This window comes from Limulus polyphemus, unplaced genomic scaffold (genome assembly GCF_000517525.1).
Source record: "Limulus polyphemus unplaced genomic scaffold, Limulus_polyphemus-2.1.2 Scaffold340, whole genome shotgun sequence".
Classification (NCBI taxonomy): Eukaryota; Metazoa; Arthropoda; class Merostomata; order Xiphosura; family Limulidae; genus Limulus; species Limulus polyphemus.
Window position 1 is genome coordinate 138,246 of NW_013665950.1, and position 14,722 is coordinate 152,967.

Genomic DNA, 14,722 nt, shown 5'->3' on the forward strand with positions numbered 1-14,722 from the left:
TAAAGACTTGTGTCGTTAAAATTTCGTCGGAACGAAGTTACGGAAAAAATCAATTAACAAACGGAGACATAACAGTATATACAAGGTTGAACTTGTGTTGACTTTCACCTACACATCACAAATGCCTCCAAACATTTTGAGGCAAATTGTAGAAGGATTAACACTTTTTATTTTTGTACTTGGTGAAACCCACTGGTAGTTTATATGTATCTATAAAATCTTTGTTATATGTTGAATAAATAACTTTATTTGGTCTTCTCACATTTCCATTCTACCATATCCTATCTTCCAAAGTCATTTCACCCACAAGAAGAGTATTACACCCAGATTACTTTTAACATCAGGAAATGATGGGAACTTTTCATGGGCATCTTCATTGGCCACACCACCAGGATACTTACAGTTCCTTCCAGGAGATACTGGTAGGTATAACATTTAGGCAGTATAATTTTTTTCTTTCACTTATTAGTTTTATAAATAATACATCTATATTTCATGCATTTTCCAATAAAAAATTGCAACAGTAAAACATGTGTGATGTTCTCTATAATTGAGTTGATTGGGATTGCTTTGTAACAACTCATAACAATTGGTATAGTCATACCCACATGCTTATTATGAATTACATTTATTCAAAAACTTTCTATGAAATTGTATTCTAATCTTTTAAAAAAAGTTATTGCTAGGTTTAATACCACTGATACAGTTTTTGAAAGAATGTTTAGTACTTGTAACAAAAAATTTTTGTATGTGCTCATCTTGTATTTTTGATAATGTAGATAAAGAAATTATATAATTAAATACTTGATTGTTGTAAATGTACAAAAAATAAAAGCTTATATGTCTAAGTCTTTTTTGTATCTATTGTAAATTAATTCTTATAATAGTAGAAAAACCTTTGTTTTCCTAAATGTTCCATTATTCTCAATATTTTCTTCTACAAGTAAGCAAAATAACCATATTTAACTTCTTACTGTAATTGTAGATCATGGAATGTATTTTACACTGGACTTCATGTTGCTTTGTTTGTGCTTTTGATTCTAAAACCTACATTCTCATAATGAGGATCTTCTGGAATTTTTCATTACTTCTTAACAATGAATCTGGCAAAGGATTAATTAATTATTTTGTTCTAGTTGTATTTTTCACTCTTAGAAATTGCATCCTCCTCGAATTTCTCTTGTTATGCATTCATCTGTGTTTTTTTAAGGTGCACATATTTGTGTTCAACCAGTATTATTTTGGCCTTTTATCTTTTAGTAATGGAAATGGATGCTTTCAGCTAGTACTGATCAAAATACTATATAATCCACTCTTTCATCTCTTTTGTTAGTTTTGATTTTAAGAAAGTAAAATTGCTACTTCTTGTTACTTTAATATGATTGATTAAACCTTGGTTTCGGGTTTTCTTTAATTTGCCAATACTGAACTGTGTTTTGCTTCCTCCCTGGAACTTTCCACATTTATAAGAATTTTGTTTGCATAAGATTTCATAAATTGCTGTTATTAAGACCATTTCAAAGAAGGCTGCATCCTCTTGTACAATTTCCATTCTTGGTAAATTGCAACAAATTATACTTAACAGTTGAAGTGTGGATAAAATTGCCATTAGTGAAGAAGGCTTGCTAACTTTTCATTCGACAAAAGTTTTTTTGTATTTATGGAGAAAAGTATGCCCCTTTTCACTTTATGAAACATCACTATTTCTTGCTGTTACATGTTTTCTTCAACCCATTTGTGTTTCCTTGTATAATTACAGTCTTCTTCAGAAGTTTGTGGCTTCTTGTCTGTGCTTTGAACTATAAGTTGAAACTTTGAATTACTGGCAGTATGGTATTTTTCTACTCTATGCAGAACCTATGCATAAACAAGGCAAGAATATGTACGCTATGACAAAATATTTTGGGAAGAGATCACTGTATTTCTTAACAAAATAATATTGAATTAACATGTACTTATATGCCACTATTGATTTTATTATGATGAGAAGCCAAAAATGTTGCTCCATCTGCCTTGTCTGTTCCTTGTCATTTTATTGAGGTCACACAAGTACAGCACCTAGGAGGAATGGCTGTAATGATGTACATTATGCAAGAATGTAGGCAGCAGTGTTCTTCAGTGGTAGGCTACATGATATCTTGAAGTTATGTCAGTTATGTCTTTGTATAAGCTTGAATGAAAATTATCAGTCAAGTGGGTAGTGCTAGTCACTCTGTGTATATCCAATAATGATATAATTGAATTTAAACAGTCTGGTAGATGATCTCAGCCTGATTAGTTGGAGAGAACAGTTTCACCAGTACAAGCAACATTCTATCATCCAAAACAAGTACATACATTCTGTTTGTGTTTCCACATTATAATATAGATAGATTTTGTATTTTACATTGTGTCCAATCTCTTTATTTCATTCACACAAATTCAGTTACTCAGAAAATTCATAATAAATATTTTGTTGAATTTCCTGTTAATCTGCAGACCTATTCCATTGCTCTAAGGAAAATCAGTTTGATTGGAATATACCACACAAGCTTAGTTGTTGTCAAGCAATTTTCTAATATAAATACCATGTCATCCATTACTATTTGTCATATTCCAACCAGCCTGAAGAGCCTTGGTATCGGGTGGGTAAAAGGTCTCTTTGGCACTGAATATAGCAAATATAGTGTAGTTGACAAATCAAATTGCAGTTTTGTTTGCCTTCACTCAAAAGTTCTTATTGATAATTACTAATGATAGACACTGTGGTCACTTGACCCTCTTGAGTATGAAGTAAACTAGCTTGCTGGATTTCCAGTTTTTCTGAGTAATGAAAAGGTTAATTCAAGAAAAGAAATTAAAATAAATGGTGTTAAAATAAATAAATAATATAATATTGAAAAATTGACACACTAATTCTGATGTGCTGTGACATAAATAAAATTGTTAAAAGTTACATTTCAACATAATTTAGTTCAAACTTTAACAGTTGTTGCAAAACACTTGCTATATTAATAGCATTTCAACCATTGTATGTCTGTTATAGCCAACTTGATGAGCCCTGGTATTGAGTGAATGGATTTTTTGGCACTAATCAGCAATATTGTAGCTGATATAGCGTGGTTGACATTGTGATGTTTTCATTCTGTGATTTCCCTAAGAGTAATTGAGAAGGAGCTACAGAATAACTGGAGGTTTACCAGAAAATGTTTTGCAGAGCAAAACCTGAGTTTTCTTTTACACTGACTGAGTTTGAACCAAAGAAAAACTGGACATAATGAAGCAATCTTTATTCACAATCAAAACTTATAAGACAGGCAGATTTTGTTAATTTTACTTAAGTGTGACTTAGATCAACTCAGTGTTTGAAGCTATAATCTTATCTTATCCCAGAGTGAGGAAACATGGTCTTATATAGGAAAAACAATATTGATATTCTTCTCAGAATGCAGATGCTACTTACATTATGGATTGTCACTCTCACTGCAATACAAGGGATATCTTTGGGGCATTATCTAACTTGCCAGTGGAAAAGATCACTGACACTTTCTATAAGGTATGCTGTACGTTGCAGCAATATTTCTCCTAAGTAAGGGCATGAGTTACCTTATTTGAATGATTTAGTTCATAGATAACTAGGAAGTTGGGAACTCTGTGACTACCTTGACCAACTTTTTATATTAAGAACACATGTTCACTATGCACAGAAATTTTGAAAAATTTCATACATGAACTAAAGGAGTTGTATAGGAAACATATCTTATGCTTGCATACCACAACATTTATATACTCCTCTTTACTTTCACTCATAAGGTTTTACTAGCAATTACTACTAATGTTTTCTCCCATTAATGTGCCAATTCTAGACCCACTCTGGGATCAAGAAAAGTTAGTTTCCTGATTCTCCAGTTGTTTTGAATAATGGGCAGGTAAATTCAAGAAAATAATAATCAATAAAATATGGTGTTAGATAAATAAATAATGTTAAAATCTCTACCTTAATTATTGTGTGTTTTTACATAAATAAATTGACAAAATATTCACTTTCACCAACTTATGTTTGCACTTTAACAGTTGTTGTCAAGTAATTGGCTAATGTAAGTAATATCTCAATCAGTATTACGTATTATCTTGGCTGTCCTGAGTTCTGGTATTGGACAATTGACTTCATTAGCACTGAATATAGCAGTATTTTAGATGTACTTTTAGTGTAATGTGGACGACTCCAAATAAAGTTTATTCAGGACAAAGTAAATATAGTATTTTTCAAAAAGTCTGTGGAATTTGGTTATTGTATTATAATGATTTTATTATTAATATTAAAGATATTTTAATGTTGATATTGATTTAAAGACTTTTCAATTGGGTTTTGATATGAAACGTTAGTAAAATGATAATTTATTTTGTAAGTTGAGTTTTTTCAATCTTTAAATTGAAGAATTTTTTGTATATTTTATATAAATGTTAAACTTAAATTTATTACTTTTCGAAAACGTGTAGTTGTTGTCTGATTTTTTTAGTTTTTATACTGAATAGTAGCATGTGGTGCTACCAAACTGGTAAAATAAAGAAGAGTTTAATATATATATATATGTACATTACTGTATTGAAACTCTATTATAATATGAATGTACAATAAATGTAAGAGGGTTGATACTTTCGTGGATAATTTGTATTTTAAGGTACTTTTACAAAAGCAGGTCATCTTTAGTGCTGTGAGGTTGTTACCTTAAGGAATTTATTGTTGCTTGATAATAAAATAGAACAGGAAATTAGGAGTTAAAAATAAGAGGAATATATTTTATCTAAAGAACATGTTAATACCTAACTGGTTCCCCTTGACTTGGATTTCTGTACGTGGTGAGGGGACCTCCCAGGGAAGGTTCTGTATTTTCAGTTACTTACTCTGAGATCTAAACATCCACCCACGTGTTTGCTGTGCGTGGCAACCCGTGAAGGGGAGCAGAGGATCCTGGTGGTTGAGTGGTGTCTGGGGTACTGCAACACACCATTTTGGCCTTTAATTCCTGTAGACGGGTGGCCTTGGGGTGCCCCCTCCCCCAGGGTCAGTTGTCTGGTCCTGTCAGGCTAGGGTCAACTGAGTACCAGTGTTGGGCATTCTTAACGGGTGTTGTGGATATTGTGTCTGATGCTGGTGTTTGGGTATAGTGCTCATGAAACCCTGGCGTTGCTGCAGTGTCCTTGTTTGACATTGTAGTGCATCCCCTCGTAGGACTCCATGGCGTGTGGGTTCAGTGGGCACTGAATCTTTCTCCTTAATTATGGATCCCCCCAATCCAAATAAAAAAATGTTAAAACTCTGCTAATCGGTAAACGATCCTGCCTAGAAGACTCTGAACAGCATCCCACCTGGGATTGTGTCTTTCTTCCTTGGTGTGAAATGCTCTTTTAGAACAGACAGGCTGCTATTCCTCCCTTTGGCCTTTGTATCCAGGCACAACTGGCTGAATTGGGTCTGGCATTGGATGACATTGCTGTCCCCAATGATCAGCCCATTCCACCATGGCTTATCACCTTTCTTTCCTTGAGTCATCTGAGGAAAGCAGATACTCCCGATTGGAAGTACCGTCTTCTTATTTGCTGAACAACTTTCGAGCCATTCTTCTCTTCCTATTTACATGGATGGTTCAAAATTGGGCGACTCTGTAGGTTCTGCCATGGTGTGCTTTGGCTCGGTAGTTGCTCGCGAGATCCTCTCTACAGTTTCTGTGTTCACTGCCAAGTTGTATGTTATTTCTCTTGCCCGGGATCACGTAGAAGCTATGCAGTACAGTAATTGTACTATTTACACTGATTCTCTTAGCTCTCTACTGGCCCTAGAATTGCTTAATGTTAGTTCTCACCCTGTTCTCGACGATATTCATTACCAATTGGCCCATTTTTCTCTATCTTCTGGATCCCTGGCCATGTCAGTATTCATGGAAACCAGCTCGCTGACACCGCAGCTAAGTCCGTCTGCTCTGGTGCCATCACGGCCGTGCCTGTCTCATACATGGACTACGGTCCTGTCTTCAAGGCGTGGCAGTTGGCAGTCTACTTGGGGTGAGCAACGTCATAACAAGCTTTTCCAGATAAAACCTTCTGTTGCTCTTTGGCCATCTTGCTTCTGTAAGGATTGGAAGGAGGAAGTTGTCCTGGCAAGGCTACGCATTGGTCTCAGTTTTTAACTCATCGTTGTTTTCTTATCTGGTATTCACCCACCAATGTGTTGCCTTTGTGACACTCAGTCACAATAGCCCACATTTTACTGTCTTGCCAGCGTTACGACTGTGAGTGGCAGCACCATTTTACCCCTGATGTTGGAGAGTGTCACTGATGATGATGACACTGTCCAACTTGATTGTATTTTCAATTTTTTAAGAACAATTGGTCATTTTAATTCTATTTTATTCTTTTATCGACATATATTGGTTTTAACTCGCTGTATTTTTACATTTTAATTTACTTTTACTGTTTTTACCGATTGTTTGGCGCAGATAGCCTCGTTGCTTTGCGCCATAAAGCACCAAACAACCAACCAATCCAACTGGTTGCTGAAGACATTTCAGAAAAACCATTGCAAAAGCACATTAGTGTGATCAGTAGTTTCATAAATCAGCGTAGTCAGTTTCCTAATATAAATAATATCTGAACTAGCAATATGCAATATGTCTGAAGTGTTGTGGTCTAGTCTAGGACCAAATGTATGTGCCTTTTTAAGTATATACCCACTAATAGGCAATCCAATCTTGGTCAGTTTTTGAATGTACTTTTCTTTGCAGGAAGGTGTGTGTAAAGAGAGACACTGGGTGACATGCAATATTTATATGTATTATGTTTTGAGTGTAGATTCATAAGCCTGAATTCATATCTTTATAGCATATCAGACAGAAACCTTAATAATATTGAAGTTTTCAATCACCTATCTATGATCACTCCAGTGCAGTTATTTTGTATTATTTATGTAATAGTCATTGTGAGCATTGTGTTTAGTTATACTTGAAAGAATGCATCAAAAACTGTAAAGGCTTACATTTTTAGTACTGGTATTATGTTTTCATCTAGTCTATATAGGCCAAGTTGACTTAATACTTTGCCTATCAACAATAGATTCTGAAAGCACAAATACAAGAAAGAGATGAAAAAAAGATTAGAATAGAAATTTTCCTATTTGAGTAAGGTTTTTTATGAGTTGTATCCATGAAGTAGTTGTGACAAGGTGAAGAGACATACTTGAAAGAAATAATTGACTGATAAGAAAAGGCAGTTTAATTGGTAATTGACAATTTCTCTTATCAACACATTCCTATTAATAATTAATTTTTGTCAGTCATACTTTATAGGTTTGAACCTTATTGTGGTGATAAGGTGTTATATAGTTTGAAATGAGCCATTTGGTGATTATTCATTTCTTGAAGGTCTTACAAGGATAGTGCATTTTGTATTTTCCTCGCAGTGTGGCTTGTGGCTCTTCTGAATTTCTGGTCGAATTCCAACATTCATGTATTTATTGAAGTTTACAAGAAATCTTTGCTTGCATGTCACTCTCTTCATTTGTTATCTTGATTTTTTAATTTGCTATACAGTTAGATGTAAGCTCTTGCTGTGAATGATTTATATCTTTGTGGCAGTTTGTTTTTGTGTTGGGTAAGCAGGAAGAATCATCAGTCACTCAAGTGCTGCAGATAGAAGAGACTGTTTTACTATTACCACGTATAGAAACTTTTGTTTCTGTTATCTTGGTGAGTTCTAATTGTTCTTTTTCATAAAGTCATTAGGTCTTGTAGATCTCATTAAGTTTCGTCTGAAAAAATGTTGTGCATCATTTACCATTTCTTGATTTTTGGATTTTACTTTCTAAGGCCATTTTCTCTTCACTATTTGTTTTCTTTTGGAGAGATGCTGGGAATGCTTTGATCATGTTATGGATCATACCAGTATCCTTGTCATGACGGGACATCTGATGAAGTTTGTAATTCTTATGGTTGCTCTCATTTCATGTCTATTACTAGACCTGGAGGTAGTAATTTTTTATTGACATTAGACTTGACCCTTTTTGTGTCACATTTCTCATTTATGCTCAAAACATTTCTGCTCCATTTTTCCTTACTGAGGGTATTCTAGCTTTCTTTTCATATAAACTGCAAATAAATATTTACCTGTGAATGGATTTTCTAACATTACACAATATGTTCGGTGATACCTTTAAGTATGATTGCATTTACAGTAGAGATATGACTGTACATGGTCATACATAAGGAAAATACTTATCACTGAAAAAGCACTTTATAGAAAAGTTTTGAGAGGTGTATTACCTTATTGTACAATAAAAGAGACAGGTGAAGTTTGGTGTATTGGCACATAGTTTAATTTCAAAATCTAGATATTGAAGGATGATATGTTTGTTTGTATATCTTAAAAGAAGACAGTGATGTCAGACTGAAACAAGAGAAACCTGACAGGAACTTAAAGCATTCAGTAAGTTTTGCTATTATTATATTTTTTATATGTAGTTGGTAAGCATAGTTGTTAAGTAAACTTTTATTTACCTTAAATTATAAACATACTGATTCAAAAATAGATTAAAATAGTCACTTAACTAACTTAAAGATTATAATACTTGAATAGCAACTGTTTTGGCCTGGGGTTTATGATAGTATAACAAAGGACAGTATTTCTTCCATAGGAATATTCACAATACTGAAACACCACAGTTTATAGTATATATTGCTTCACCAAGTAGATATTTCCCATTGCTCTTAAGATAAACACTAAGATTATTTATTTAGCAAAAGTGTACCTTCCACATTGAACACGGTTTTTCAATTAAAATACAATGTTCAATACCAGTGTTCCTTCTAATTTTTTCAAGTGGACCAGTATCAAGGCAATGTGTGGATGTGTAATACCAGTTTTTTTAGGATCATTAGGTCACTTTACAATGCTACCAGTTGGTTATTTGGACTTTAGGCCTTTCAACTGCCAGGGTCATTGCTGTCATTGTGTTGAGACTCCTCATCATTACTGAGGATGTGCGTGGCTGAAATAATGAAGTTTACAGCATTTGATTAGTTGTTATGCAGCTGCACAGCTTAGAGGGAACACTGTTCAATGCCTAAATGATTTTTACACATATATTCTGTTTCTTAAAATGAATTTGTAAATTCTCCCTCTTTCAACATGCAGTGAGCACAAGTATACTATAAATCTTCTACTTTAACATGCAGTAAGAGATGAATCGTTAATTTTAACTAAAAAGTTATGTGGTATTTTAAATGGTTGATACGCATCTGTAATATTCACCACAGAGTTATTCCAAATAAACATTCTGATGAAGTATCAGTTTATATATGACTTTCAATAAATTGTTTTTAAGTTTCAAACTTGTAAGAATATAATAGCAGCATGCAACTATTTCTAGGGTACTTTTATCCACACTTAATCATTTCAATATTTAACAGTCTTAAAATTAGCAAGATTATAGAAAATTGTTTTGTTTAACACAGTTTATTTTACTACATTGGCTAAATCAGTTGAAAATTTTGTTTTCAGAAAATAGTTATAATTGGTAATTGATTCATTTTTTATAAAACATATTTTGATAATAAAGAAAAACATGAATGAAATTATAAGAAGCATTTGTTAGACATTGTGGAGACTTCAGAATTCCATATTCATTAAGCTAGAGATACAAAACAAAAACAGTGATAATTACACCAGAAATATGATGTTTGTAATAAATGATAAGTAAACAATTTGAATACAAAAAGAACAGGAGAAAATAAAGTGTGTAGTGCAAATGAAATAATTAATATTATAATATTAAATTTATTTTGGGTACAAGTTTGGAAAATATGACCTAGGCTGTTATATGGTTAATCAAATGTTGAAATAACCAAAAACTAATAATTGGAGATGCTAATTTTAATTAGTTGGTTATTTTCTTGGCAATTCAAATTATTGAATTTTTATTAATTGATAGTTTAAATAGAAAATAGTAATAATCAGAAACCCTTTTGATTAATCAATTTAATCATAATTTCAATTAATAATTAGTTTTCGTGACACTGACTGCTGCTAATAGGTAATTAATTAATTTTTTAAATCACTCAGCTTTATATAATCATGGTAGGAAGCTTTATAAATAAGGGCCTATGGGGATGGCTTGTACACTTGGATAGCTCAGCAGTGGAGCACTGGCCTTGTTAGCCAGAGGTCTAGGTCCTGGAGTCATTTTTCACTTATCAGTTTTTTACTTAAGTTTATATTAAGATCAATCCATTTGTAAAAAAAAAAATATTAGTTACAGCATATGAAGAAAATACTGATAGAATGTGAATCTAGATAATGAAAAAATCAACCAATAATGAATAGGACTGGCTTGAAGTTATAGTTGTGACCTCATCATTGATGTAAATAATAATGTATGCTGTGCATGAAGGCCAGTCTGAGTGCATACAACTTAACAGTAATGTAACTAATTTAATAAATTATTTAAACTTAGGTCAGTAAACCACCTATGACAAGAAAGGCGGTATGAAGGCCAAAACCTCATTTTCTAACAGAAATCAACTAGGAATTCACAATCTGTTCACAACACTTCTTAATAGTTAATCATTTTTATATTTTTTTGTCTCTTAATGGGTTAGCTGCAAGTTTAAGGACTTAAACTACTAAAATCTGGGATTGAGTTCCCCCATAGTGAACTAAGCACAAATAGACGAATGTGGTTTTGTGTTAAAGCAAACAAACCATTTTGATTTTAATTGATTATTTACAAAAGCTAGATACTTAGACTTTTGGTTTTATAATCAGTATCTGCCCTTATGTTAGGTTTTATTTCTTAAGAATTATAAGATGAACATTTTTATTACATTTGTAAACTGTAAAATATATTTGTCAAAATATTTAACATTTTATTTTCTATATGCCTGGATAATAAGTGTCCAGTGACATTAGTTTTATACTGCATTAGGAGAGTGATAATGTTTAAGCATATTTCTAGTATTAAACTGGTTGTTGGTTTGCAAATAGTAGTACATGTAAAAGAAAGTCTAATGTATTGTTAAAATTCATGATAGCAATAAAAATATATAATAGCATATTGTCATGATGTTTAATGTAACAGTAACTTAATTTTTATATTTGAGATTTAGTATTGTTGTCAGTGACTAAGCTAAATACAAGAAAGAGTTGTAAGTAGGGTAGATGTATTTGTGTGTTTCATTCACTTTTACTGTTTTGCTTTGTATTTAAATGGGTAGTCATGAACAACTTCATTTTTTCATATTAAATTTTTATTAAAATAATTCTTTATATATTTTGTGCACATTATTTTCATGTTTAATAATTTTCAATGAGTAATTTGATTGTTTTAAATATTCAACAACTGAATGATTTTCACTTATGGCTTAGTTCGTAAATTTAGGCCTAACCTGAATCTTCTAAGCTAAACAATCCTTCTCAAGTGCTTTTAGAATTATGGACAAAAAACACTATTACTAACTAATGAATTAGGAATTGTAATCACTGCAGATTTTGAGTATATTAATTTGTTTATATTGTAAATCAGATGATCTTGGGTTCAGTTCCCAGAAAGTTTAAATTATATTCTTGTACCATACATGTAGTAGAAATGTGTGTACTAGTAACACTTTTTTATTAATTGTTACCTTGCTTTATGTAGTTTTTTCCCAGAGTTTCATTTGGGTCTCCTAGCAGTGAAAGTACCGCGTATGAGAAGCCTAATGCCTTTTGGAAGAACTTACCTGGAAGTTATTGCTCAAAGTTCAACTCAAGTGATGAAAAACTAAGTGATATTGAGATTTTATTGATAAAAGAGGGTGATGATGGTATGCAATTAGTACAAGTTGAAGATTTGTTTCTGCAAAATATTAGTCCTGTTGAAAAGGAAGAACAAGCTGTATGTTTAAGTATGAATAATATTAGGTTTGAGAAAAATGAGTATTCAAATACAAACAACGATACTGCAAATTCAGAGATAGAACGGGTTGATAGTTTATCTCTCAGACTCTGTAATTCTGTAGGAGGAGAACAGCAAACTTATGGTTCAACTCTAAAGATCAGTGGTACAGAAGAGAAAGAGACTGAAGTTTCAAGTCTGAAAGTTGATGAAAATACTGATAGAGGAGTAAATCAAATTCAGCATTTATTATATAATAGTAATGTTGGATATGTTGTAGAATTAGATCTAAATAAGTTCTTAAATTTAGAAAAAACTTGTGGTAGACATGTGGCAGAAACACAGCTGCCTAACATAAATTCAAAATATAACAATGCATTAGCAGAAAGTATTCAGCATTCAGATAGGAAAGAAGGAGTTACTGAGTTTGTATCTAATAAAACTGAAACAGAAAAATCTAAATCTGCCATGCAATTTCTTGCATCTGGATGTGAACTTAACACTTTAGACATAACTGTCCAACAAATACCAGTGATTGATGAATATAAAAGCTGTATTAACACAAAGTCTTCAAAAATCTCAGTAGAAATGGAATCAGAGAGCTCAGTAGACAGACAAGCTTCAGATATCTACGTACTAGAGGGATCAAAGAAATCTTTGGATATAAGTATGCTGGAAAAATCTTTAAATGAGGGATCAGAAATATTTAATGTCAAACATATTTCAAAAACTCCATCTGTTGAGGTGTGTGAGAAATCTGTTAGTACGAGTGCATCACAAGTTCCAGTATTTAAAGGAATTTCATCTGAAAATGTGATGACGTGTGCTAAATTTAAAGAAGAACAGCTACTAGATGAAAGTTACAGAATAAGAAAAAATCCTTTTTCAAAAAACAAATCTGTGTGTCACAGTTGTGAAAATATCTCACCCTCTCATTCATTTGAATGTAATCCTCAGCCAGGAGATTATAGAAAAAGGAAACTGATAGATATTAATGTAAAACAGGAAAATAATATTTTACCAGTGCTTAATAGGAATTTAGGGTTTATGTTTACTTCAACTTTATTTAAGAAAGATACATCAGGTGATAATGGTGAAGAAGATCGTGGATTGCTACAAAGTATTTGGAAAAAGAAAAGTTATGAAATGTGTATAGACCTAGAAAGTCTTTGGAAAAATAGTACAGCACAATCTAATTGTTATTCTCAGCATAATAACAATGCACTGGTAAATCTTTCAGGGACTGTTTCAGAAATGATTAATGGGCATGTGCTCCACTCATCTCAGTTAGCTACATCAATGAGCCAGTATTTCACAGGTTCTTTATCACCTACTGTATTAGAAGGATTCTGTCAAACATCTGAGGCAGCATTAGACTTTTCCAAAGAATTCAGTATTGTAGAAGAACAAAAAGTTACACAAATTTCAGATGTTTATGATAATTTGGAAGTGCAGACTCAAGTAGATAATAATTTTAAGAACTTAAACCAGTCTGGAAGGGATGTCCATGTTGACTGTCTTTCAGTAAATAATGGACTGATTAAAAATGAAAACCAATTTCATAAGAAAACTTCTGAGAGACCAGTAGATGGAGCTGCAAATTTTGTACCAATTGATAATCAAAATGCTTATCTTTATATGAAAACTGAAACCTTCAAAACAACAGAGCCTGTTGAGAAGGATCTAACTATTCAGGATATTTCTAAAGACTTTGGGTCATCCAAACAAGAAAATGCAAGGATATCTGAAATTGATCATGTTAGTTTCAAGAACAGAAAAAGATGTGACCAGACTGTATTGTATCCATCTAACAAAGCAGTGGAGCCATTTTTATATTTAGAAGGTATTCAGTATCAACAAGAAAATCAGAGAGAGGATGAGAAATCAGTGTTTTCATTTGATGAGGTAAGAATTTAAATTGTAAGCATAATATCTTATTGTGTAGACTTTTCCTCAAACTGAGAATAGGAAAATCTAATATCCACTCCACCAAATTTTATATCCTATTTAATATTTTAAAATATAGTTTATAATAAAAATACATGTCTTTTGTTTCTGCACGAAACATTACAAACTTGTTAAAATATTGTCACTGAAGCATTTACAAAAATATATATTTGAAATATTAAACAAACCAATAAACTAATAATGTTTAGAAAAGTTTAATAAAGTTTAGTACAGAGAACTTTATTACAAAATTAACATAGTAACAAATGTACAACATTTTAACAAGGTTTTGTCATCATGAGGCACCTGATAACATCAGAATGCTGTACAATTGTTAGTGAGTTAAATTTGTATTATAGTTTTCTTCATTATCTATTTAAGCTGTTTTTGAACCTAATTAGTCTCAAAGTGAGTTCCTCATCATCAGATTTGAAAGCACTAAGCTGTCATACAATTTTTCATCCTCTAAAATAATGGTTTTGCTTCTGATAGCTGACCAATCATATGCTGGTATAAAATAATTTATAACAGTTCTATCTTCTTACATGGTTCTTTCTTAAATGGTTATCAACAGCCTCAGATCATTGATAAGACAAAGATAGGTTAAATTGGCAAAAACTTTTAAATGATAAACCCCAGGGCCATTTTTATGAAAGATTGGTAATAGCTCAAACTAGAAGTAAGAAAAACACTCTAAAAGTATTGACTTCTGAAATATAACAACAAAAACAGATCTATTAAAACTATAGGCAGGTATTACTGTTATATTAGAATGAGTCACTTTTTTTGTTTTCCTGGTGATTTTCATTCATATTTCTCTATGGGAAATACATTTACAAATGTTATTACTTTAATAAGAAGGAATGTTGTAGG

At 32.1% G+C, this 14,722-nt stretch overlaps 1 protein-coding gene across 3 annotated transcripts in view; it reads left to right on the top strand.

Moving 5' to 3' along the window:
• Positions 1 to 14,722, top strand: part of LOC106457504 — a 78,090-nt gene that overhangs the window by 53,412 nt on the left and 9,956 nt on the right. For 2 of the 3 annotated variants that reach the window (XM_022383473.1, XM_022383472.1), the window contains 3 exons: positions 295 to 422; positions 8,402 to 8,457; positions 11,666 to 13,807. In XM_022383473.1, the coding sequence (XP_022239181.1) occupies positions 295 to 422; positions 8,402 to 8,457; positions 11,666 to 13,807 (2,326 nt within the window). The remainder of the gene's footprint in view (positions 1 to 294; positions 423 to 8,401; positions 8,458 to 11,665; positions 13,808 to 14,722) is intronic. The other variant, XM_022383474.1, reaches the window with a different exon arrangement.